Below are 27,531 nucleotides of genomic sequence, written 5' to 3' on the forward strand. Positions count from 1 at the left end.
TTCTTCAGCTGATTCAAAATGCTGCGGCAAGAGTTCTGATGAAAATCAACAAGAGGGATCATATTTCTCCTGTTTTAGCTTCCCTTCATTGGCTTCCTGTTAAATCAAGAATAGAATTTAAAATTCTCCTTCTAACGTATAAAGCCCTTAATAATCAAGCTCCATCATATATCAGAGCTCTGATTACCCCGTATGTTCCTAACAGAGCACTTCGCTCTCAGACTGCAGGTCTGCTGGTGGTTCCTAGAGTCTCTAAAAGTAGAATGGGAGGCAGATCCTTTAGCTATCAGGCTCCTCTCCTGTGGAACCAACTCCCAGTTTTGGTCCGTGAGTCAGACACCCTATCTATTTTTAAGACTAATGTTAAAACTTTCCTTTTTGACAAAGCTTATAGTTAGAGTGGCTCATACCCTGAGCTATCTCTATAGTTGTGCTGTGATAGGCCTAGGCTGCTGGAGGACATCAGGGTCTAATTTTCTCACTCTACTGATTTCTACTGTTCTTCAGTCTACTGTTCTCCAGTTTTGCATTGTATTACATTGAAATGACTGTCGTCATTTCAGCTTTTAACTTTTGCTCTCTCTCTTTTTCTTCATAGTAGGTACACCTGGTCTGGCGTTCTGTTAACTGTGACATCATCCAGAGAAGACGGCTCACCCGCTACTTCCATCTAATGTAGAACAGATTACTAGATCAATGTGTGCTTCTGTGCTTTTTTGTTTCTCTTGTTGTGTCTCTGTTCTGTCTTCTGTAACCCCCAGTCGGTCGAGGCAGATGACCGTTCATACTGAGCCCGGTTCTGCCGGAGGTTTTTCCTTCCCGTTAATGGGTGGTTTTTCTTCCCACTGTCGCTTCATGCTTGCTCAGTATGAGGGATTGCAGCAAAGCCATGTACAATGCAGATGACTCTTCCTGTGGCTCTACGGTTCCCTAGGAGTGAATGCTGCTTGTCGGGACTTTGATGCAATCAACTGGTTTCCTTATATAGGACATTTTTGACCAATCTGTATAATCTGACCCAATCTGTATAATATGATTGAACTTGACTTTGTAAAGTGCCTTGAGATGACATGTTTCATGATTTGGCGCTATATAAATAAAATTGAATTGAATTGAATGTCTCCCGGCTGGCCTGGGAAAGCCTTGGGATTCCCCTGGAGGAGCTGGCTCAAGTGGCCGAGGAGAGGGACGTCTGGGCCTCCCTATTGAAGCTGCTACCCCCTCAACCCGGCCCCCGGATAAGCAGAAGAGGATGGATGGATGGGTGGATGGATGGATGAAAAGTGAGTGAGGATGAAAAAGGAGGATGGGGAGGCATTCAAATGAACATTAATAGGTTTGTAATCGCAAGGTGATTCCTGATGTGCTTTTTATGCGGGGGCTTAGATGACACAGAAAATGTACTGTGTAATTTACCAGAATGCAGTTGCTGACAGACTTGTAATTGTCTTAAAGATAACACCTCAGAGATGTGCTTTCTAAATGTATTCCAATATTTCTGTGGCACCATTAAGAGCTGTACAGTGGAGCCGTTATTAGTTTTATGGCGTCTGTGCAAGAAGGCCCTGGGTTTGAAACCCAGCAATTGTCAAACCACTGCTGAAAAATAACAATTTAGACAAACTACTACTCCAGAACTATAAGCCCATCTCAAACCTCCCCTTTATTGGTAAGATTATTGAAAAAGCTGTATTTCAACAATTAAACACCTTCTTACAATGACCAGCCGCTTCGTGACTATGAACCAGTTCAAGCACTGAGTAAATGCCTAGAAGAAATCAATACGTGGATGTGCCAAAATGTTCTTCAATTGAATAAAAACAAAACTGAAGTAATAATCTTTGGACCAATAGAGGAGAGATCAGAAGTTAGCACACAGCTAGGAACCCCTGATCAGGCCCGATATCTGGGAGTAGTGATGGACTCAGACCTGAACCTCCAAAAGCATCTAAAGACAATTACAAGGTCGGCTTTCTATCACCTGAAGAACATTTCAAGGATTAAATGACTAATGTCTCAGCAGGATCTGGAAAAACTAATCCATTTCTTTATTTTTAGTCAAATTGATTACTGCAATGGTGTTTTCACAGTTCTCCCTAAAAAGTGGATCAGACAGCTGCAGCTGATCCAGAACGCTGCTGCCCGTGTCCTCACTAAGACTAAGAAAGTAGAGCACATAACCCCAGTCCTTACACTGGCTCCCTGAATCTCAGAGAATAGACTTTATGTAATGTTCTGAGGAAAAGGACCCAGAATTCAGCCAGACCACCAGAGGTTTCTTAAAAAAAACTCTTTAATCACCAACACAAAAAACAGGGGAAAAAATCCAAACAGACTGTTGAACAAAAAGATGACACAAAAAATAAACAAACGAGCAGGGCAGACAAGGCAGGAACAGACCGGACAGAATGGCTCAGGTTTCTGGAGGAAAAGGGGTCAAAAAATCCAAAAAAGCAACACACAGAATTTGCAGGAGGAGACTCACCCATACTCAACAGGACAACCTGGCACTGATGTCTGGTCTCAGCAGTTTATATGGAGGTGGAATCAGGTGAAACCGGTGAGAGGTGATTGCAGCAGGGGTGGAGTTAGGCAGGTGTGCAGAGTAAGTAATTAGACCAATGCCAAGGCTCAAAACAAGAACAAATAAAAAAAAAAAAAACTAAAAACTTCTGAAGACATAACAGAACACACTACAACAGTAAACACTAATCTAAACAAGAAACCAGACTAGACAGAACTCAAAACAGCCAGATAACAAAAGACAGGAAAGAGAAGGAAAACTAACACTAACAAACCATAACAGAACTCAGAATATTACACTTTAAAATACTTCTGTTAGTTTATAAATCCCTAAATGGTTTAGCACCTAAATACATCACAGACTTGTTATCAGTGTATCAACCCTCCAGACCACTCAGGTCTTCTGGCTCCAGCCTGCTCTGCATACCCAGAACCAGAACCAAACAAGGAGAAGCAGCATTTAGTTCCTATGCTCCACTTATCTGGAACAAACTTCCAGAAAACTGTAAAAGCGCAGAAAGCCTGAGTTCCTTTAATTCAAGATTAAAAACACATTTGTTTAGGATTACCTTCGACTGTTCTAGTTAAAATGTTTTTACTGAAACATCATTAGTTCCGCTGTGTAGTCCAACTGCTTTTAAATGTTTGCTTTTAGTTTCTATTTTTCCATGTCACGTTCTATTTTGTTTCTACATTATATTCCTACTTGCTTTTATTCTGTTTTTTCCCCCTGTATTTTAATCATGTAAAGCACTTTGCATTGTCTCTGTACAGAAATGTGCTATACAAATACATTTGCCTTGCCTTGCCTGTTTGGGGTCTTTTTGCACAGGGTTTTCATGTTCTCTCCCGGTCGACTCCCACAGTAAAAAAGACATGCACGATAATTGGTCTCTCTAAATTTTCCTTAGTTGTGAGTATGCCTGTGCATGGATGTCTGTCCTCTGTTTCTCAACCCACTCCGACTGTGCAAGGATGAGCAATAAGGACAATGGATGGATGTGTCTGTCCGTTTAGAGCTTCACAGTGGAACCATTGTTAGTTTTGTTACCTAAAAGCAAATATCCGTGTCCTTTATTTATGGTAAAATGGTTAAATGGCTTGGAATTGTATAGTGCTTTATCAAGTCCCAAATAGCTTTACACTACAGTCGGTCATAAAATCACAGCTTTTCTGTGTGAAGCACTTGGGTTTTCTGTTTTGGATTTTGTGTTTGTGCTATGTTTTGATAGGCTTGCAGTAGCAGTGTTCTTTCCATGATTGGATAATTGAATAATGTGTGAGTTGTCAGGTTTTGGAATTTGCTTTTATAACCTAAACCCTGTTTTTAACTTTCCCCAACTTCATTCCTGTTCTGTCTGGTCTGTTGTTTGATCTTTGGGATACTTTCCACCCCTACTCTAATACATTTACATGTGAATACAACTGGTGGCAACGGATTGGATTTTATCTAGCTTTTTAGATTTTTATTTGTGAAAGATTTTGAAAACCATTTATCTTTTCCAATTCATAATAGTGTAATGAAATAGGACAACGGCCAGGACTACAGAGAGGAGGTGGAGCAGCTGGTGGGCTGGTGCAGAGACAACAGACTGATCCTGAACATGGAGAAGATGAAGGAGATCATTGTCGATTTCAGAAAGAACCGGCCTCACCACACTCCACTGCTCATCAACAACTCAGCTGTGGAGGTGGTCAGCAGCACCAAGTTCCTGGGGGTGCACATCATGGACAACCTCACCTGGTCTGTGAACACCACGTCACTGGTGAAGAGAGCACAGAAGCAACTGTACTTCCTGCAGAGGATGAGGAGAGCCCACCTGCCCCCGCCCATCCTCACGACTTACTACAGAAGCACCATAGAGAGCATTCTGACCAGCTGTCTCTCTGTGTGGTGTGGAGGCTGCAGTGCCTCCGACTGGAAGAACATAAGGAGAGTGGTGAGGACAGCAGAAGGGATCATCGGGGCTCCTCTTCCCTCCATTAAGGACATTTCATCTCAGCGCTGCGTGTCCCGAGCCCCTAACATCATCAGAGACCCCTAACACCCCCACCATGGACTGTTCTCCCTGCTGCCCTCTGGAAAGAGGTTCCGCAGCATCCGCTGCAGGTCCACCAGGTTCTGCAAAAGCTTTTTCCCTGTTGCCATCAGACTGTTGAACTGCTGAAGCTATACACTGGACTGTGTACCACATTCGCATATTTGCACATTTGCATCATTGCCTCCTTATCTAGCATTGAAAATGCTGCCGAACTCTCAGTATCTAAAATGCAATCATTTCTGCACATACAAATGGTTTTTAAATATACTCACCTGTACACTGTGATCGCACACTGTCTCTTTCTCCTGCATTGTTTACATTTCAATTGTTTACTGTTAAATCACTGCTGCACTTTGTCCTGTAATTTACTGTAATTTTCAAGCTATATGCAAACGAAATTTCGTTCTGTACGCACTGTGTGCATACAAAATGACAAATAAAGTTGTCTAAGTCGAAGTGTGCTGATTTGTGCTGGTCTTCACATAAAATACCCATAAAATACATTGATAATAAAAAACAAATATCTGCAAAACTTCTAGGGGAATAAATAGCTCAATTATTTCAACAGTTGGAATTATGTCCATCAAATCTGTAGTCCTGAGCTAACTTGCTTTTTTTATAAAAACAACCTAAACAGCAGCAAAATAATGTGCTTGTAGTTTTTATTTGGCTTATAGGTTCAGAGCTTTCTAATTTCCATCAATGTTTTCAGTCCTGTTTTCTCAACATTTTATGAATAGTGGTGCATGCTGTAGCATGGATGACTGGACTGCAAACTTTGGCTGCATATATACGATCAAAACACATCAGATGGTCAGTTTGTTTCAAAATCCCCATCCTCTGACATGTTTCTCCCTGTTGGACAGAAGGTGTCTGTTTCACTCATTATCCATGACTCTCTGAAACTGACAATCTGACGTTCACACCCACTTCACGGCGTTAAGTGAGAAAGGAGCTGTATTCTGCACTCCTTTCATGTTTGTGGCACTTTTCACTGTGTGAAACCCAAAGTAACACTCAATATTATCTCAGGATTTTTATTTTATTTTTTTAAAATGTCCTCTGGTTATATCTGTGTTTAAATTAACTTGTTACTTGATGTGATCAGTAAACAAATGTATGATGTTGATGTCTAGTCAATTATGTTCCTTTTCCATTTAAATACTCTTACCCTAATCCATGAGTAGTGAAAACAGCCCCTGCAATTTTACTTCGTACAGCAACAAGAACTTTAGAAAAATTCATAGCTGACATTAGGTATCGCACATTGTGACACTTTGTACTATCTAGCCACCTTACTGCTGTTGATTAATGGTGACAGACACTAACTTTTTTAAAGTTACAATTCTAAATGAAATTTTTCCTCAAACAATAATATCCCAGATATGGCTCAGAAGGCCAGGGCAATTGTTGAGCCAAACATGATCTTATTTAATACAATGACTTATCATAATTTAATTGACATCATCTGATGTCAATATTATTGTCCTTTTCTGTTTGTTTTTTTACAAGCAAAGCGGACTTAGTTACTGTTAGTTACTAATAACTTAATAGGGTAATTTTATTTACATGAATTTATTTATGTAGTAATACTTAAATTTAAACACAAACTGAAGGGATTTACTGTTATTTTTTCTTGTCACCCTAGAGTAACTGTTGAATTCTGTGCTGTCGCTTTCCTTTTTTTTTTACTTATTGCTGAAATTTACCCCCCTAAAACTTGGGATGCCACTATAAGGTCCAGCTGAACTCTTATGCAGTGCCAGACTCTCAGTCTTGGATGCAGTAATCTAGCCCAGGTAATCTGCTCCGAATAAAGATCATTATTCTTGCGTCCATGGAATATTTATCAGGCAACCACCTGATCCTCTGGTCCCTTTTTGCTTCTGATTCATGGCAGTAAAACTGCTGAGAAACTCACCTCTCTCCATGGTAGTCTGTTGAAGGGGAAAGTACGGATCTGGCTGTTTTCACAAACTGAAAAGAAATTTCATGTGTGAATCAGAAGTGGTTTACAACCAATGTCATTATTTGGGCTTTTGTTTGTGTTTCCCTGGACCGATCATTCTCCACTCACCTCAGGCATGGTTCACACAAAGCCGGATATCTAGGAAAGCGGATACAGTTTTAGGCTCAGCGCATCATGTCACTTACGCGAGGCCATTGTTATAGACTTGGCCGTACAGTGGAATAAAAATTAAATGCTGTCAAAGAACTGCATATGTATATGTTGTTGTGAGTGACTGTTAACAATAAGCGTCTAATCAATGTTAAACTGGACGAATTCACTAACCTACAGCATCTCTGGTTGTTAATTTCCAAAGGCTACCTCAGCACGCACAGCATTTCCTGTTTTCGCCTCGGTATCGAGACAAAGTAAAAGCATCCATGGAATATCATCAACCATTACAGCTGGTTCAGAGGTCTTTTATTTGTCTGTTTTTGCAAGCACAGCTACTTCAACATGTTGAGGTGCAAAGGAGAAAAGGCATTGGAGGTCAGTTGTTTTACACAGACACATTGCTGCTCAAAATCGCTTTTATTTTGAAGGACTGTGAATGGCTCATGTAAGTTTTAGCTGTGCGGTACACTGCGCCCTATGCTACTGGAATGTTTAAAGCAATGGTCAGTTGTGAATTTATATGAGTTTGTGTTGATGAAAACCTTGATAAAAACGACCCTGAGTATGTGGTATTACTTTTAGAGACGTGGGGGAGGTGTCTGGTTTTATAAATACCTAGCTACATGTTTACAAGGCCTCAGTCATCTCCCCGCCACCACTCAGTACCATAATCAGCTCCACCTGCTGCTGCCACTAATTGTGATCAAGTCATTCCACCTGGTACTCTCCCTTTATACACCTGCTTCACTCACCACTCGGGATCCATACCTTTCACATTTAAACCAACGTCGTACCGTTATCTGGTACCATGGGAATCGATACCAGTACTTAACAGTACCTATTTTCAGTACTTTTGTGTGTTTGTGTAGTAATGTTAATTTATTAATAGAATCTCTATTTATTTCTATTTAATAGATTTATTTCTCAGTATATAAAGTTGTTTGAATTCACAAATGAACGTTATGAAATTATTTATGAATTTTAATACATTGCCTGAATCCACAGCACATTATGATTTTTTTTACAAAGGAACAGTTATCAGAGGCACCGAGTGAATGAGGTGAATACGGGATTGAAGCTTTGTGTGGATAAAATTCAGGAAATTGTTTCAGTGCCACAGTTTCAGAGAAAAAAAATATTAAAAACATATGTTATCCCGTTTTTAAATCAGGGTGGAAGACGTTTGCCATGAGGGAACAGAGACTCTTCTCTGTGTACTCTTTGCTCTAACTCCAGGCGGGTTTTAGAATGAGGTAGCATCAGCAGCCGTCTGTCTGTGAGACAGGGCTTGAAGTAGGAAGGTGCTCACAGCAGCACTCCTCACTCTCCCAAGACAATAACTGAAGAATGATTGTTACTTTCACAGGAAGTCACTAATAACACAGAATAAAGTTGCTAGATTTTTCGGGATTGACTTTTTTTAAAAAAAAGGTTGCTGGATGGATCTGAGAAGTTGATAAATATAGCAATAAATTTGTTAAGTCTTCCCGTATTTTGCTTCACAAATATTGTGAATCTGTGTTGCATTTTAGAAAGTAGAGGCATCCTTTCAACTGCTTTTCTATCAGCCATGCTTGCTTTGTTGGACCATTGGCTGTTGGACCATTGGCTATTGGCATCATTAAGCTCTTGTGCGTGCAATGCCGTTTTCATGTTCCGCATGGAAAATCGCACCCTCTTCCACTCCCTCTGTGTTATAGTGATGCGTTCAGGTACAGAAACATGGTATGTTTGATTACAAATCGGTACAAGGTAGTACCGACAGGATTTGGTCGGTGCCTATAAAAGTACCGAATTCGGTCCCCATCCCTACTCACCACTCCCTGCCAGAACGTCTTGTCTAATCTCGCTGCCTGCATGTGTTTTTGTCACTCAGCCTGCATATCCTGTGGACCTGTTTTCGCCCTGCCCTCTTGAGTTGGCATATTTAGTACTTGTGTGGACCGTCTGATTGTTCTTGGGGATTCTGTCTCGCTCTGCTCACGCTGGGAACACATCGGCTGCTTCTGGTCAAGTCAGCCTCTTCCTGCATTATCTGGCCACCTACCCGTCCTTTCAACATTATTGGGACGTCTGCTTATTCCTGCCATCTTCACCTGGTCAGCCTATTCCTGCCATGTCTAGGCAGGCTTGCCTGCGTACCTCTCCTGTCACTATCCTCTATTTTAAAATAAACTATTTAAAACTCAACCACTGTGTCCTGCTAGAATATTGGGTTCGAAGAATCCCACGCATTACAGCCAAAGAGCCTTTAAGTGGTGTTTTGTCTGCAGATGTGTATTAGAGACCACTATTTCTATATAACATTTTATCCTGCTATTACTCACCTACGTGTTTGGCTTCAGCAAAAATACCATCTGAAGATCAGTCAAGCTTCCAGGGGAAATGCAGCTTGAAAATTCACCACCACTTACCTGTCCCCCATCCAATACTATCCCCAGCCAGGGGCCAGGACAGTGAAGGACGGAGAATCCAAGGATCAACAGTCTTACTTTTTAGGTACCTCAGCAACAAAGAACATTTCATTATACAATTAAACTCAAATCAGTCCTTTGTAGTTTCACTAATTCCACTCTCCTTCCCTCTAGAGTATTCTTCAAAGTGCCAAATGAAATCACTGGCCTCTATGGGGCATCAAATAGTATTCAAATGTTTTACAATAACTTCTGTCTTAAGCGTGTCTCTTAGTTTTTAGTGAGAACATGAATTTAAGGAACACATTCAAACCAGTTAACGTGACATATTTAGTCTGCAAGTCTGTTTGTCTTTTCAATTTTGATTTAACTTTCACTGTTATGATGCTGTCCCCCCCCCCAAGTTTTCCCACATCAGTGGGAACGTGTTAGTGTGTGTGTGTGTGTGTGTGAGAGTGAGAGAGAGAGAGAGAGAGAGAGAGAGAGAAGGGAGGTCAAAATGACATTATAGCTAGTTATAGCTATGTTCTGTGAATTCTGCTCCTTTTGTGTGCACACCTCCCTTTTCTTTTACCCCTATATCCGAACGCCAAAGCCAAAGAACTATCACATAATGTAGTATCATAAAGAGAAATATGATGGCATACGACTTAACGTTCGTAAAATATGGGAATGTAAGGTTAATCCACTCCGCTAATCCAGAGGTGATAAAGAGCTTAGCATGTGTAGTTCTGACAGTTGGATCTTTAGCAAAAAGGAATATTTTTTGCACATACCAAGGCTAAGACAATCCTGAGAGGGGCAGCGGCAACGAAGAGGATAAAGTAGGGAGTGAGTGTTGTCACAATGAAACGGGAAATGAGAGGGGATGGGGAAATAAAGGACAAGAGACTGTGTGAAAGAGCAAAGCTTGTCTTTTGTAAAAGATGGACGAATAATAGACGATAGAGAGGGGACATGGAATGGGGGTAGGATGTGATTTGAAAGAATAATAAATGATTTTTTACAGATAAATTACACCGACACAGGCAGTTCAGGTGGCTTTTTCATCATTTAGCTGGAATGTTTCAGATTATGCAATAACCAATTTAAACCATTGGCATTAATATTTGTTTTGAAGCAGTTATCTGTTGAGAGACTAATCAAGCAAAACAATATCACCCCTGCCAGATTCAGCAACCCTCTGCCATCCATCTATGATGTAACCACACTGCTGTAGGGTTTAGATAGTTCTAGAGAGAGTCTTAGCCCTCTGATAGAGACTTGTTTTTTTAAAATACTTCTATCACATCATAGCAGTGACATTAATATCAATGTCTATAATATCACAATAAAAATGGATGCATTTTTTGCAATATTCACTAGGCCACTTTTCTATTTTACAGCATGATGTTTTCACACCCTGCATACCAAAAGTCCAGCATATCTGGTCAGTTGGATTGACTTTGTGTACCCTTATGCTCACACCTAACATAGCATTTAGAGATGCTAAAAATCATTGACAGCGGTGCATGGGAACTTTGTGCTGAACAAAAGGAAAGAGAAGATGAAGAGGAAGTCAGTTGATCTCAGTCAATACTGTCATCACAATTTTCAACAATAACATTAAAATTGCGTGTTTCCGAAAATTATGCAGTCTTAGAAGTGAGTAATTGGCCATAACTATCACTGTTTATTTGAAGTGTAAACTGTGAATCTGAGTTTAGTGACCCAATTAATTTCTACTCTCATTAACCACAGCAGCAAATTAACTTAGAATCTCTGTCTTTTATCATGTGAGGTTTCACTTGCTCTCTCGCTGTTCAATTTCATTTTTATTTACATGTACATAAGATTAAATCTCCACCTATGACTTCCCATCAATATTTCTACACCCCGTTTCGTTGTTTGTGCAACTGATACCAAAATCTACAGTACAAGATTCCCAGGACATGGCCATTCTCTTAGAGATCAGAGAGAGAGGATTCAGTATTCACCTCACGTTTTTCTGCTAAAGAAAGCAGTGGTAGGAGCTCAAAAATGTTCTTAAACATCCATTCATTTCAGACTTCTTATAAAGAGAGAAGTACATTTTCTTAGGTTTTGGTTGTATTAATGCCTCTGGTGGACATCTGCCAAGAAATGTCACTTATCCAGATGTCAGATTCCTTTTAGAATCATTTTAGTTGCTTGTATTCCTCTACATTTTTTCAGACCTGGCACTCATACAACTGAAGGCACAATTCCAAAGTAGATGAGCTAGATTCATTAGTGCTTTGGTAAATTTGTTTTGCTACTTGAATCTCTGCAATCAATAAATGTAGAGAAAAGGGATTCCCCAGAAGAAAATAGCATGTCAGTGCACACAAAGGGGAAAAACTCAAACAGTTTTGTACTTTAAGTAGATAAGAAATCAGTATTTTGTCAATTCATACATCAAAATATATAAATAAACTAAATTGTCTTTGTATTGTCTATAGGATATAGAAGAAGCAGTATATTCCTTTAGATCAAGGAGATGAAAAAACATACTGAATGAGGGCAGCACCTTTCAACAGCCAAACAGCAGGAGGACTTGCTAAATAAATCAGTGTGACTCCTTGATCAGCAATGGCTCCTTTAACACCTAGCACTAATAGGCACATTGAGTGATCCAGTCATGTCTGGACATCACTAAAGTGAGATGTGAGCAGTCTGCAGATGAACTGAGGGAGATTTTCTTCAAACACCTTCAGAGGTTACCAGGGACACATGTATCACAGTATCCACATCAGTCCAGCAGTCTTAACTCAATCTGTCCTGGAACACATGACCCTAACCTTATTGAAAGCCAACTCTATACCAACCCCTGTAATATGAGTTAGAGCAACATTTAATTTCCCTTTTGGAGCAATAAAGTATTTTTGAATTTAATTAAATTAAATGTAACTGGGTAGCTCTTTTAAAGCAAAAAAAAAACAAAAAAAAAAAACATTTGCTAATAAAAACTTTCCAAGTCCTTACATAATTTCCAACAAAACTGTATTTTACAACTGTGTTCAGGTTTTTTAATATTAAAGGTGCATGGTGCAAATTTTGAAGTAAAATGTTATTTATTTTCTTTCCCATACATGCTCTTGAACCTGCCAGAGGTGTAAAATGAGGTATCCTCTATTTACTATAGGTATCTCTATAGGCTGGATATTCAGTTCATGAGAGAACGATTCAGACCAAATCCTATTGGTGTGTGTGTGAGTGTGTGTGTGTGTGTGTGTGTGTGAGTGTGTGAAAGAGACTCTCGTTCCTCCTATTAATTTGCTGAGTCTATGCCGTAATCAATGCATTAGCGAGAGAAAAGGGGCTAACTTTAATATTCATAGCGTTCTTCCCTCAGAAGACAATACGCCTCTAAATAAAAGACCTATGCAGTCGCAGCGGCAGATGCTTTTCCTCTTCTCCCATCCACATGCACTACACTGGTGTCATTTCAACCTGTCGCCAGCGGGGGCAAACTTGTACAAAAACCCTGGAACTTGCTCCTTTAAAAATTGCTTTAATAATTTCGTAAAATGATTTACATGATTGTTTAGCTGGTATAGAAACCCTAAAAGAAGTATTTCATTTTCCATATCTTCTTAATTTCATGTAGCTTTACAAGGGCTCGGATGGGGATTGGGTTAAAAGGTGGAATTCACACTGGACAGGTTATTAGTCTTAAAACTTAGCCCAGAGATGTACAGGAAATAAATACCTGCACACAAACCATATGGAAGCCAAAGAAAACCAATGCATGCATGGAGAGAACTTGGTTCAATGCTGAAAGGTCATGTTTCAAATTTAGGACCTAGCTGTAGGGCAACACGTTTAACAGCTGTACCACTATGTGACCATCACTGATCATAGTTTATCATAGTGTTTTTCATGGATTCTGTCTGAAGTTATACACAATCAATTGCTCCTATCAACAAACAGAAGAATGCCAGCGGCCATCCTCTCCATCCTTCTACACCAAACTGTCAAACAGAGGTGTTGCACAAAAATGTGCATGTTTAGTCTTGATTACACCTTGACAGCTGACACTCAGTGGATCTCTGACTGAAGTGGAGCTTCCTGTTATTTGCATGAGTCATCAGGCTTTGCTTTTTTCTGCTCTTCAAGTGTCCATCTGTGCATCCTCAAAGCACTGAAGGGGTTTTAATGGAGAGCATAAGTAGTCCTGGTGAGTTGAAGAACAACTGAACTGCGTGACCTGTTCAACGGATACAGCAGCACTGGGTTTATGCAGGCCACACGATAGCAAACATCACGCGTTGATGGGCCTACATTATACAGCATATTTCGGTAAATAATAGATCTTAAACATTTTTTATTATTTTTATAACAAATTTATTGTAAGTATAGAAATAGATCTTTTGTACAGAAAATGCAAAGAGAAAATGGCAATATAAGCAACAGATAAAAGGAAAGCAGGAAGCCACGATTTGTGTCCGTCAGTTCAGTCCTTTTTTCCCGTCTGTCCCTTCTGGTCTCAAAACATGAACTGGGACGAAACCAGGAGGGGTGACTTCCAAAAGATTTAAATATAACACAATTACTAAACTTTTGATTTTGTACAATGATGGCCCTATTCTTAGACCAAAAGTTACAAATGTCACAAACGTCTCCAGAAAAGGAACTAAAATCTTAAAGTGTTAGAAATTTGATGGATGGGCCACTGTACTGTAGTCAGGCAAACTTTAGTATTTACTTTGTATGATTACAGCTGCATTGCACAAGGTTTTGATCACATATACTGATAATATTAATGTGGATTTTGTAATTAGCTTTATTCATAAAAATGTCTTAAAAAAAAGAAACAAGATGATTTCCTAGAATGACACAATGATGTGGGCATGCCAACTTTATATATGCTTTCAATCAGCATAATACTTTTATTTGTTTAATTCTTGTACCTTTAATGTCACAGTGTTCATTAAATAAGTGGAAAATTATAACGTGTTAGATCTAAAAACTGGAGCTCAGCAGAAATGAAATTAGTGATTACTGACTGAGCAGGTTTTGATATCCCCAGTCCTAATTTAAAATTTGCCTCAGAGTTCGAGCTCAGCTCCTGATTTCTAACCAGCAAAGCTTTTGCATAAAGTGTTCTCCGAGGCACATAAATATCAAATGCTTTTTTGTTGATCCTGCTCCAAGATAATGTGGATTTACGAACAAATCAGTCAGACATCTAATTTCCTTGGTATGTCAAGATTGCACCCCCTCGCCTCCTCTTGCACAGAGTGACAGCCGTTCTTCCAAAGCTGCTGAGTTTTAAATGTCTGGCACCGGCGAGGCCAATCATTCTGCTCTGAGGGCACCACAGAACTCGACTGTGTGTTTGGAATAGCAATGAATGCCTGGGCTGCTGCTTTCCGAGAGGGCAGAAGACATTAACATTGATCTAAATGATGGGCCCATGACACTTAAATGCATCTTCTCTTGCCGCAGTGGAACCTTTTAGCAAGTTTAACTGCCCCAGAACTGGGGTTAGAGAAATGGGAGCTCCAAATTACAGATTAGCCTCCGGCACTAATAAAGAAAAATTTACTTTTCTGATTTATGATGTTGTGATATTTTTTTTACCTAATTAAATATAGCTGGAACTGGCTTTGTTAACAAGTACAGCGTGCAGTGCTGTGAAAAGTTAAATGCCATTCACAGATCTTTGTCTTTTTTTGCCTTTTTTGTCTCACCTTTTATTTTCTCATCAGAACAAGTTAAACTGCATACAAAATGCATTTTTCCAATGGCGATTATCATATAGGAGGAAAAAGCTACTCGAACCAAACCTGGCCATATACGAGAAAGTAACTGCCCCCTCAACCTCAAAAGTCACCCTTTGTGGCAACTATGCTACAAGCGTTTGTGATGACTGGGAATGAGTCTTTTACATTATTACAGAGGACTTTTGGCCTAGCATCCTTTGCTGAGTTGCCACGTTGGAGGGTTTTCAAATAGGGTGTTTAAAGTCATGCCAAAGCATCTCAATGGGATTTAAGTACAACCTGTGCCTGCATAATCCAGTTGTGCATTGACCTGATGTCAGCAGCTGGTGGCAGGACATTCTCCTTTAGGATTTTCTAGTAGAGAAACTAATTCATGATCCCATCCATTAGAGCAAGTTGTTCAGGTCCTAAAGCAACAAAGCTGTCACAGACTATCACCACAATCATGTTGGACTGTTTTATATCAAGAATGGTTGTGTTAGTTTTACACTTGATGCAACGGGAGCCACGACCTTTAGAAAGTTACACTTTTGGCTCATCCAGTGTTTCTCAACACTGGCCCTCAAGGCACACTGCCCTGCAGTGTGCCTTTCAATTGATGACCAATTAACAGGCTTTTACTGAACTGCAATCGTCTAAATCAGGTGTGTTTAAGCAGGGAAACATCTAAAACATGCAGGACAATGTGTCGGTCTGCCACTCTCTGAAAGATTCACCCCTGTTGCACGTTTTCTGCATCTCTGGGAAATTATTTGCTGGAGTCCCAAAGTGTTATAACAGTAAGCACTGTTTTTAGACTAATTTATCTATATATCCCCATATATTTAAGCTTGTGTCATGTTTAATGTGCAACTTTAAAAAATAGAATTAAAAGTGGTTCACCACAAAAAATGTATCATATATTAAGGATCAATAATTTTTTCCTTAAAGGTCCAAATGAGTTTGGAAAGCTTTTCCTTAATAATAATAATAAATATTTACTTGAAAACTGCCTATTCAGGTTTGCTTTTCTCTGATAATTGAAAATTTTAACTGTGACATATATCTCAAAGCAGAAATTATTCCTTGTCGGTGTTTGATCATCTCTCTGTATTTAATGCAAAGGGAGTTCTTCAGGTTGAGGCTATGGCCAGGGCACAAGTATCATCATTTTAAAAAGTAAACGTGGTTTATGTACGGATCTTTTCCTCCTGCCATCCAAAATGTGCTCTCTTTTCTCTGTGCTGTGGAATGTATTAGCTTTCGCCTTCTCTATTCTTTTCATTTACTCAGAGGCAAGGCATTTGGTTTTGGTCTCCACAGTGGCTTAACCATGTTTTTTTTTGTATTTCAATGAATTTGATTCACGCTCTGTATCCCATAAAAGGCTGATGATAAAAGACTGATTTACAAGTGGCAGGACATAAGGTGAATTCAATAGCTAGCTGGATAGTGAGCCAGCAGGTTCTGAGACCAGAGGAAGCGGAATGAAAATCAGTCATTTAGCTAACAGCAAGAGCGCTGCAGCTCAGGGAGGAGCTGCTGATGCTGCATTAATTTACCAGGGACTTCAAACTGATGGATTAAGATTAGGCTCAGACCATTACACTATCTGCTGTGTTTGAGCTCACAACGCTTCGTCGCATTTTTCTGAAGCGGTGATATGTTTTTAATCACAAGAAAATGGCTGAATTACGAGAGAAAATTGCCCCACTGTGACATGGCCTCAAACCTAAAAGCGAGCTGCTGCTATCTGCCGTGAGAAACTAATCTTCACGTAAACTAGTATGGAGATGGATGAAAGCAATCGTCAGTTGTGAATATACCCTCTGGTGTGCAGCGTAAACTTCCCCAGCCTCTGGACAAAAGAGTAGCGTATCCGCGACGTCAGGATGTCATACGGTCACCAAATGAAAATCAGTTGGCAAGAATGTACATATAAAACACCAAAATACAGACAGAGAAAGAGAACAGCTAAACCCTTGATGTTCAATGAAAGGTACTTGAGGAAACTATCTCCGCCTCAGTTTTCTTTTCAATGTGCGTTCACTCATTTTGTACACAACATTACATTTTTGTGTCTCAAAAAATACAGGTATCATGCAAATATAACAGCTTTTTCTTTTATGTAGTACACCAAGGTAAGCTCTCTCTGTTCTTAGCCCCATTATGACATATTTCATTGCAATTACTTAAAGTCAGTCCCTTGATTTCACTCCCAGTCCTCCCCAACAATTAAACAAAGACAAACATTTAACTAAAAACTGAGAAGCACACAGACATATCAGAAATTCAGGCTGAGTATAAAACATCCATAAAAGCCTTTTTAACCTTATTTTCTTTTTAACCTTGTATACAAAATTCACAGATATTTCCAGATTAAGTCCTTTGGAAATTGGGTCCAGTGAGGTGGCAAACCATGGCTTGACTTGTAGCTCACTTTTTCTGAATGCTCTTCTGCTCAGAAATGTCCTTATGTGTCACCAACACAATGAAGCTAATGCAGTCAAATCGCATTGTTTAACGTGGGTGGATGCTTAGGGGATGAATTGGGTTTTAATATTCTTGTTTTAGTATTTTCGGGCATACTTGGTCCATTTCAAACCACTAATATACATTAGTGTGGGAAGTGGGGTGATGTCTGTACGGATCCTGAAGGACAAACGAATGTTACGCAGCATTAGCCTGACTTGAGCAGAAGAAAACAATATTGTAGTTCTTAAAATATGGAGATGCCAACAAAATTGTTAGGTGTTGCACTGTTACAGAGGCTATAAATAAAACAAACAACTAAAAACCAATCTTTTTTTTTTCTTTTTTCATTTCCAAGCTAAGGTAAGGTCTAGGTCTATAGCAGAGCTGGCTGTTATATGAAGTCAGAGAAGTGGTTTGAATCCCGGTCATTCCTTCAGAAGCTGTTAATAAACTTTTTTTTTTGACAATTTTCTTGTGTCACCCATTTTGGGAAATAATTTTTATACTATGTGTTTTCAATTATTTTCTGTATTGGTGTTGCTTGAATCATTCAGATTAAAGGCCGCCTTGAAGCTTAAACCATCACCTCTACATTGACAGACAAAAAAATAATAACTATAGGCAGCTGAATTTGCAAGAATGCTTTCTTGATGTCAAACATCAAATGAGAATAGACAAACTGGACCAAGACGATAAAAAGGTAACCAAAGCTCAAATAACCATTTGCCATCTTTCACCTCGATTTCCACTTTCAGATGATATGGTTAAACTTTGGTGTAAGGAACATAAACGCACTGATCTCTCCCTGCTGGCACCAGTTGTTTAAGATAGAGGAGGTGTAGTGTTATGTTTTTTTTTTTGGACTCTCTTTAGGCCTCTTAGTACCAACTGAGCATTGTTTTTAAGCCAGAGCTGTCATGACTGTTGCTGCTGCACTGTGCATCCCTTTATGACATCAGTGTACCCATGCACTGATGGCAACTTCTATCGGGATAATACACCGTATCTCAAGGCTCAAATAATTTTAAACAGGTTCCATAAACAAGCTGCTAGAACAGCTTTGGGATGTGGCGGAACAGGAGATACACGACGGATGGGAGGTGACGGCTCTGTGATGCTATCATGTCGATACAGAAATCTCTAAGGGGTGTTTGTTGAATAAGTGCCATCAAATATGAAAGTGGGTATGAAGGCAAATTAGGCTTCAACACAGTACCAGCCAGCTGTGTCTAATAAAGTGGCCGGTGAGTGTAGTCCCACGGGAAAACTCCTCTTAATGCTCGCCTGGTCGGTGATTATGTTTTTGATTCTTCAGTTAACGTTTCACATCAGAGCAACCTACGCAAGGAGGGATGTGTTTAATTTTGCTCAACAAGCCCTTTTGTGGCTATTATAAAAAGACACACAGTTTTTCACTAATCAAATATGGCACATTATCCACTCAGGCTAATTTCCCACACAGAAAGCTAATAGACTTAACAGACTGTTAGAGAAAAGGTCTAAAGGATACCAACTGAAAGGCTTTGCATCCTACTGTCACCGCTGGCACCTGCATTAACATCAAATGCAAATGAAGCTGCCTGGCTTGAAGCCCCAAAGAGCTGCTCTTAGTTACATTTTCGGAACATGTTCAAAACAATCCTGCAATGCTTTTCTGTCAAACATTCAGACGTGTGTGTGTGTGTGTGTGTGTGTGTGTGCTCGTCTACAACAGTTCATCTGAAGCGATGCACTGATTCATGCAGGGGTAAGTTTTAGTGTAGCCATCCTTTCATATCTTTTTATTACAAATGTCTGCTTGCATTCAACCAAATCCTAACGCAATGCCCTTTTCTCTGAAGACCTTGCACATTACCTGCCTTACAGGAAAATAGTCATTTTGGTTTAGTCAGGGAGTGACTCATTCTGACTCACATTTGTATATTGCATTTCCATCATTTGCTCTCGCTCTGTGAATTTTTATTTCTTGTGGGCAGGGGGAAGGCCGAAGGAAGGTAAATGTAAAAAAATATAGCACTCTAATATGTATTTAAATTTGTGGACACATTCTCTTATTAATCTGAAATGTAAAGAGGATTTTTGAGTTCAAATATGTTTTTATGCATCAGCCACATGGGGTGAAAGTGCGGTGCCTCGTTAACACATTCACCCCAATTTAATTTTGCGTAGACTGGTACAAGAATGCATCAGTGGGTTACAGTAGCAACTTTCGAACTGAAAAAAGTGTCTGTTTGTTTGTTCGGACGCCACCCAAGCCAGTCTCTAACAAAATGATTAAACATTAATAGTGCGGTAGATGGCTTTTTCACGTCTCGCTTTCCTGCGGCTCCGAGACAAACAAGAGGGATGGCGTTACAAAAGGACCATCCATCTCTGAGCAAGACACCCTCCGGGGGTTCATCGAGAATGTGGGCTGAGATTTTTCTTTCTTGTTGTTGCTGGCTATGTGGGACAACACGGCCTCACTGCTGACGCAATGACTCATATTATAAACTGAGATTTTAAAATCTGCCGTCTGAAAATATCTGTGTGAACAGTGAAATTCATAAAGTCCCAATTTTGGATGCCATTCTTGAAATCTCCAAGCATAATCCCCAAAACAATTCGGTATGATACACCGATTAGAATTTTGTAGTTGGCAGTTTTGTTCAACCAAAACCAATTCTGGTGTCAACAAGTCTGACACTGAAAAGCCGCTGCAATCTTTGCTCCAGATCTTTGTTGGGTGAGCTGAAAGAGTAACTTTGGTAAAAAAGCTAGGGTTGTGCGATTAACAACCAGTCAAAATGTTGAGAGTGCGATGTTTACTTATACTTTTCATCAAACTTATCGGTTGGTCAGGACTGTGACGCATTCACAAACTGTATACTGTTTAAAATGGTGTCAATCAATTATCTATCCATCCATCTTATGCTTATCTGAGATCAGGTCAAAGGGACAACTAGTCCAAGAGGGAACTCCTGACATTTGTCTCCCCTGTGACATCCTCCAGCTAATTCTGGGGCATCCTGAGGGGATTCCCAGCCAATACGGGATAGATTATATCTCCAGCATGTTCTGGGACTTTGAAAGGGGCCAATCTGAGTTGGAGGTTCCATGAAAATCTCAACTGTGAGGCAACCAGAGAGCATCCCGATCAGATGCCTGAACCACTTCAACTGACTCCTTTTGCTGAAGAGAAGCAACGGCTCTACTTTGGATAACAGAGCTCCTCATCCTGTCTCTAAGGCTGAGTCCAGTCACCCTCCAGATGGAGCTCATTTCAACCACTTGTATCAGGTCATGATCCATATCTCATGACCAAAGGTGAGAGTTGGAACATACAGGGAACATTAAATTGAGAGCTTTCCATTTTGGCACAGCTCTCTCTTCCCCACAACACACTGGTGCAACAATTGCATTACTGCAGACTACGTTCAATCCATCTGTCCATCTCCTGTTCCATCCTACCATCTCTGATACAAAAGATTCATAAATTAAACTGGTTATAGTATGGCATCTGTTTGCAGAAATAATAATAATAATAATAAAAGTTATACAACTTCTGTAGCTAAACTCCCTGATCTTTAATCCAGTACAGAATTTCAGAACACATAAGGAGGAAGAGTTAAACGTTCACTAGAAGAGAGAGTTTTAGTGACATAATGTGTGACTCTGGGCTGATTCTCTGGGTATGGAGAACAAAAAAAAAATGTTTTCCCAGCGAGAGTTAAGAACTGGATCCAGCACTGGCCATAGTTAAGCTCCAGAACAACCTTGGCGTAAAATCCTAAAATGTGTCCAAACCAATATACTCTGAAAAATATCTGTCAGCCTCTTTGAGACTCTATCTGTCATAGTTCTGTTGCCATGTTATCTCAGTCATGCTATTTGAAAATTGCTTTATCTTGCAGTTTTTTTTAAGACTGATCAAACAACTGCCTCTGATTTACTGAAAAAAAACCTCTTACCCCAACATTGAAATTTGACTTGCATTGGTTCACTGTCTGTTCAAGCTACATTTTTAATACCGTCTGAGCAGAAGAGCAGTTGAAACATCTCACATCTGAAAGTCTGTTTCCAGAAAATGCATGTATCTCTTATGTATTTTATGTATTATTCATGAAAATAGTCACAAACCGCATTTTCTGTCACATTTTTGTATATTTTCTAAAGTGAACATGTAGAGCTGCTGAGATGAGGCCACCGTCAGAATCCTGAATTTCTGTAAACTCGTTATGGCAGTTGAGACTGCGATGACTTGAATGCACCCAGTTCCCTCTGTTTGATTAAATGCTCCGAAAACACCATCAGAAACAGAGCAAGTAATAATCCCAGGATTTGATGAAAGTCTTTTGTGTTCATTGAAACAGTTTGTTACTTGAGATGATTGGAAAGCAACACAATCTGAAACACTGCCATGCTTACAAAATGATAGTCTATTCTAGAAATGTGGTGGATGGGATGGAGCATCCCAAATATTCCAGCACCACAAAGCCACAGTTAAAACCTTCATTTTATTTTGGTAGATCCACCTCTCACATCTGAACACTGAATTTCAAATAAACACCACTTCTTACCACCTCAATATATTAAAATGGATCAAAAAGCATAAAGTAACCACTGTTTAAGAAAATAAAAGATAATGATAAGATACATGGACCAGTACTGAGAAACATGGGCATTCTTTTGCATATTTCCTGTTCACCTTGAATTTACTCACTAGAATAAGTATAATGGTCAACTGCAAAAGTAACAATAAAAAAAAAACAATATAGAAAATACTTTTAATATATGGCTGCATTACAGATCACTACTTCCCCTCATACTATCATGCCACTGGACCTGAGGGAGCAGGACAGGTGGAAAGTCAGTAAAAAGAGAACCCTAGAAGAATGGTTAAAAGATGCCAGCTCATTAAATTTTTAAATTTTTTTGGGTTGGAGAACTAGGCAATGGGCAGTGACATAAATTGCAGATCATGGCAAGTGTAAATTTATCAGAAAATGTGTGAAAGGTCCTTAGATTTGTTTGATTTCAGTGTTCCCAAGAAAAGCACGGTACACTTGTGGACCATTGCAGTATTGCAAGGTCCAAAGTGTGAGAAAATACCATAAACTTTTATGACATCTGTACATTTGTACATGCCATTAATAATCTATTGTTGTTAAGACTCAGACAACCAGCCACAGGGATAAAGAATAATAGGTATAAATTTAAGCCTGTTTGGGCATATAAAATATTATCTTTCAAGACATGCCGACACCTGCTTACAATGACCACTGTGTACCACACAGCTACACATACACAATTATGAGGCTTAAAGTGCAAGAGGACATGCCCGTCACAAATTGATTAATTAGGTTATCATTTATAGACAACAATAGCAATTGTTTCCAAAACAGAGCAGACACATTGGCAGTAATCATAAGCTCCCTTTCCTACTGTGCCTCTTTCACTTTTAATGTTTGAGAAAGGATTTGGAATGTACTGTCATGCTCATATTAAATAGTGATCTCCACATAACAAGTGTATGGCCTATGGACATTCATTTTATACTCACAAATATTGTTCATATTTTTTTGATTGCATTTCTTTCACTCTCATGTGACTTTACTATTTTTGTTCAGTGTACCATATTATATATATATATATATATATATATATATATATATATATATATATATATATATATATATATATATATATATATATATATATAGAGAGAGAGAGAGAGAGAGAGAGAGAGAGAGAGAGAGAGAGAGAGAGAGAGAGATTTTAAGGGAGATATTCAAACTCATCCGTGAATTAATTTGAACCTCAAATTTAATGTTGAACAACCTTAGGTGGGTATCAACTAGGGGTGTAACAAAGAAGCTTGAGGCACGGGATCCAAGGATATAAAAATGCCTCAAAGTCTGTCTCACAAAGCTAAATCCAATTGCTTCCAGGGTGAAGTAAGTCTAAGCTGTTATTATAAGCCCTGGGAACAAAGGTAAATGCTTCAAGCTTGACACCTTGTGATATCTTTGTTTGAGACTCTCATTTTGAAGCAAGAAAAAGCAGCATTCTTCAGTAGCTCTGTTGTGTTGACAGTGCCTCCTTACAATCTTCCTGCCATCCTGGCAGGCTAACACAAGGTCAAACAAAAGCCACAGTTAAGCCATTTATCTGGCAGCACGTTGAATACCTGGCAGAAAAGTTACCCATCTCTGCTAAAGATGCTAAAACTGGCATTTGGCTCGAAACTTCCTTCCTATCGGTGTGAAATTATAGGGCAATATAACTGAAAAATTTAACATTTTCTGATGACTCTGTAATGAATTGGAATCCTCTCTGGCTCGGAAACTAAAATGCTTACACTCCTCAAACATAAAGTGGAAAAGCACAGTGAACAAGGTAGATGTTTACTGTACTAGTGAAAACATAAAAAGGAAGCATTTTCTGTCCTTGTTTGGCATAAGCCCCGCCTTGTAATGACAGAAACATTAAACTTTTATCAGATGAAACTTGGATCAGTTACTCTTCATTGGTTAAAGCTTTTTGAAAACACAATCTGTGATTTCTGAAATCTTTACATTATTTGTGAAAAAATATAAATCTTAGTTTTGCCAGAAATATTAGTAAAATCTGATCTCATCTTGTTCTCAAGTACCCACCATTCTGGATCGCTTTGTGAGCTGGATGTACTGTCACACCCCTAGTATCAACTAAAGAATCATTCTAGTACTGATAAGTAATCATAATATTATTTTTACAACACTGTGTTTTGGAGAGTTTGTTTTGTAATAACTTTACCCAGTAAACCATGTAAAAGTGTTACCTGGAAACTTGTTAAAACTTTAAATTAAACCACTACTTCTCCTTATCTCCCACCACTTTTAGAAAAACTTAGTAGATAGTTTTGACCTGATTGCTTTAACTGAGCTTTTGTGTGCAAATGATCACTTTCTTTCAATGTAAAAAATGTTTTTAAAAGAGAATAAGGTACAATACTGCAGTGTGCAGATTGTTGGTGAAATATTTTTACCTTGGCCTGTTTTAAAGCAGGTAAAAACCCGCCTTGTCCAAATCACCTATGTTGTCCAAATCATACTATATTTTAGATGTTGAAATGGAGAGAAAATCCAATACACAACAAGAAACATCTAGGATCAAACAACCTCAGAGCTTGAGATGAGACATGGCACTGATAAAAAATGGTCCATAGGATCACAAAACATGATCACTTCAAAGAGTACTAAATTACACAATTGGCATTTGTTCCCTGTATAATAAATGAAAAGCACAAGTAAGATAGAAAAAAATGCTACAATGAAATGTTAAAAAAACACTGTAATGAATGTCAAATTCCCAGGCACAGTTTCACCGTACTTGCTTGTAGCACAATATCCTATACAGCTAGCATGCCAAAAAAAGAAAAAAAATAAGCCCACAAGGAAAATTTGTCCTATATTTTTCCTCTGAATAAACTTCAAATGGTTTCTCTAGCCCATGGGCTTATCGGGATAAAAAGTACTAAAATTCCAATTCCTTTTCCAACTCAACTTATGTTTTGTCCCATGTTACAACTTCTGCTGTGCAGAGACACCCTTCCAATAATCAAGGATGTCATGCAGGTCCTCGCCTTTAGCAAACTGCACCTTTTTTCGAAGGGCATTTCCAGCTGTCACGTAGCAGGCCTCGTCACGAGGCCCTTTTCGGTAAGGACGAAACCGCTCCCAGATACGTAGCGAGCTCTCTGATGAGTACTCTGGGCTAGAAGAGTATCCAGAGTAACTGGAGTGTTGGCGGGCAGGGGAAAGCTGGGAATAGGAAGCTGCGTCCCTGCGGGATCGCGTTAGGGGTTTTAGAAAAGAAACTCGCTGGGCTGGGGAGCCATGGTGGGACCCTTGGTAGTAGAGAGCTGGGACAGAGTGGCGGTGCTCCGAGCAGTGGTAGTCCTGCTGCACCTCCAGCTGCTGCTGTTGCTGTATCTGTTGTTGCTGATGGTAATGATGTGACTTCTGGCTGTCCTGATGTTGAGCACCAACACCACCACTGTCGCAACCACCACCACCCCCTCCCCCGCAACTCCCACTCCCTACTAAAGGCAGTCTCTCCAGCGGCTCCCCACATCCCACAGGACTGGCTCGGTCTGGGTACTGTGGCTGTTGTTGGTTACAGGCATCTGGGCTTCTTGGTTCAGGAACATCCAGACTATACACTCGTGATCCTCCTCGATCCCTGTCTCGACCAGTGGAGCCACACGATGTGGTACTGCTTTGTTTCTTGATAGCATTTGCCATAACAACAGCTGCATCTGCACTCATTTGGCGCTGAATGGGACGTGCAGCTGTGGCTGGGGGAGGGTGCCTGTATGGGGGAGTAACAACAAAGCCCCCACCACTGATCCCTGGTCGTTCGGAGAGAGGGGTGTTTAATGCAGGAAGGGGTGGAGGAGGTGGTAATTTGTTTGGAGCAATGACCTGACATGTCTCTGTGCCTCCTGGGATTAGGCCACGAGTGACAGAGGACGTACTGGTGGGCGGTGGGGAGGTGGGATTGGAAGAAGCTGGGTGGTTAGTAGAGGTGCCTGAAGCAGCAACTGCTGCTGCATCAAGTTTAAGGGCATCGATGCAGTTGTTAATGATTTGGTTAACTTTGTCCACCTCCATGGCAATAGTGGAGATCTCTGAGGCAGAACCGTGTCCATCATCGTCCGAATCATCGCCAAGATCAGTTCCGTCATCATCCCTCAGGTCGTCCCCCCTTCTCCCGCCATGACTACCATCCCCCACTCTTTCCATTCCTGCCCCTCCAGTTCTCACATCCATATAGTTTCCTTTACTTGTAGCCATGGCCTCAGAGAAAGCAGAGGCCATCTTTTCTACTTGTGGGATAGAGGAAAGCCGTGAGGAGGTAGTGTTTGCTGAGTGTAGAAGTCCAGAGCTTGAGGATGTGGACAGTTTTCCGCCATGGTGATGCTGATATTGGTGATGCTCCCTGGACTGCTCCTGAAGCTTTTGGACTGCTGATGGATCATTTGCCACTGCTGCCGCCACCTCTGGCCCATAACGCATTTCAAGTATAGTTTTTTTGACAGAGATGGACTTTTTCTTCTCGTCGTGCATCCGTTTTTTACGAAGACAGTAGTAGACAATTCCTATAACAATCAGCATGCCAAAAAGGCAGCCCACAATGGTCATTATGTAGTGAGTAGTGGTTGAGGGGGTGGGGAGCTCATCCCGACTTTGGCCTCGAGTGGTAAACTGGAGACAGGTGTGGTTATAACGTTGAGAGTTACGGATAGAGCCCACGCAGAAGGTGTAATTATTGTTTGGCCTAAGCTTGTCAAGAGTTATCTTTTGTATAGTCAATTTCAAATTGGTGACATCAGACACCAGTGTGTTGTTGTACTGTGTAAGAATATACATTTTGCTGTACGGTCTTGGAATCTTTATAATGACAGAGGCTGATGACGAAGAAACATGATGGAGCTTAATGCTTGGGCTCAAGCTGTCATCTGTAGATGAAGAAGAGGTGGTGGGCTGGTAGTATGGCCCAACACCACCAAACATCTCTGGTCCGATTCCAGAAGGACCATCAAGGTCTGGTGGTAGGGATGTCATTCCTGGAATCATCACACCATCTCTGCAACGATGGTACAAAATGTTTTTGGCATTGCGGCCAGCGTGACTTGAAGCAAAAGGACTCAGTAAAGGGTAGCCAAACATTTCCCTGGGTGTTTCACACTGGAGGCGGTCATAAGTGTGTGACACGTTGTTGAAGGACTCCAACCAGAACAAGAAGCCAAGGAGATCGCAACCACAATGGAATGGATTTGCAGCCAGTTCACATACCATCAAGCGACTGAGAACTGTGAATGTGGATGGGTCGATGCGGGCGAGTTTGTTGGACGACAGGTCGATACTGCTGAGGCTTGGACACTCCCAGAATGCATTGCTTGCAACAACTTCAATGAGGTTGTGCTGTAAGAAGAGGCACTGCATCCGGCCAAGCCCTCTCATCATGCCCTCAGTGATATTCGTCAACTTGTTGTAACCCAGTTGAAGAACCTGAGAGAAAAACCAAACATTATTATGATAGTTTCCTAATTTTTTAAAAGTACAGATCTAAACTCATAGGACTAATAATAATTTGCACCTTAGATGATACAATTGGGTTTAGCTCACACTACTGAGAATTGGTCATATTGCTTTTAATTTTTTTTATTCTATTTAAAAAAACATTAAGTAAATCAACATGGTACTTCAACTTTGATTTCTACA

At 40.0% G+C, this 27,531-nt stretch overlaps 1 protein-coding gene across 2 annotated transcripts in view; it reads right to left on the minus strand.

Annotated features, from left to right (window-relative positions):
• Positions 1–22,996: 22,996 nt before the first annotated feature.
• Positions 22,997–27,531, minus strand: part of LOC105939426 (protein phosphatase 1 regulatory subunit 29) — a 95,191-nt gene continuing 90,656 nt past the window's right edge. For both annotated transcript variants that reach the window (XM_012881572.3, XM_036148461.1), the window contains one exon: positions 22,997–27,318. In XM_012881572.3, coding sequence (XP_012737026.2) covers positions 24,826–27,318 — 2,493 coding nt within the window. In that variant the 3' untranslated portion in view covers positions 22,997–24,825. The remainder of the gene's footprint in view (positions 27,319–27,531) is intronic.

Source organism: Fundulus heteroclitus, chromosome 16, assembly GCF_011125445.2.
Source record: "Fundulus heteroclitus isolate FHET01 chromosome 16, MU-UCD_Fhet_4.1, whole genome shotgun sequence".
Classification (NCBI taxonomy): Eukaryota; Metazoa; Chordata; class Actinopteri; order Cyprinodontiformes; family Fundulidae; genus Fundulus; species Fundulus heteroclitus.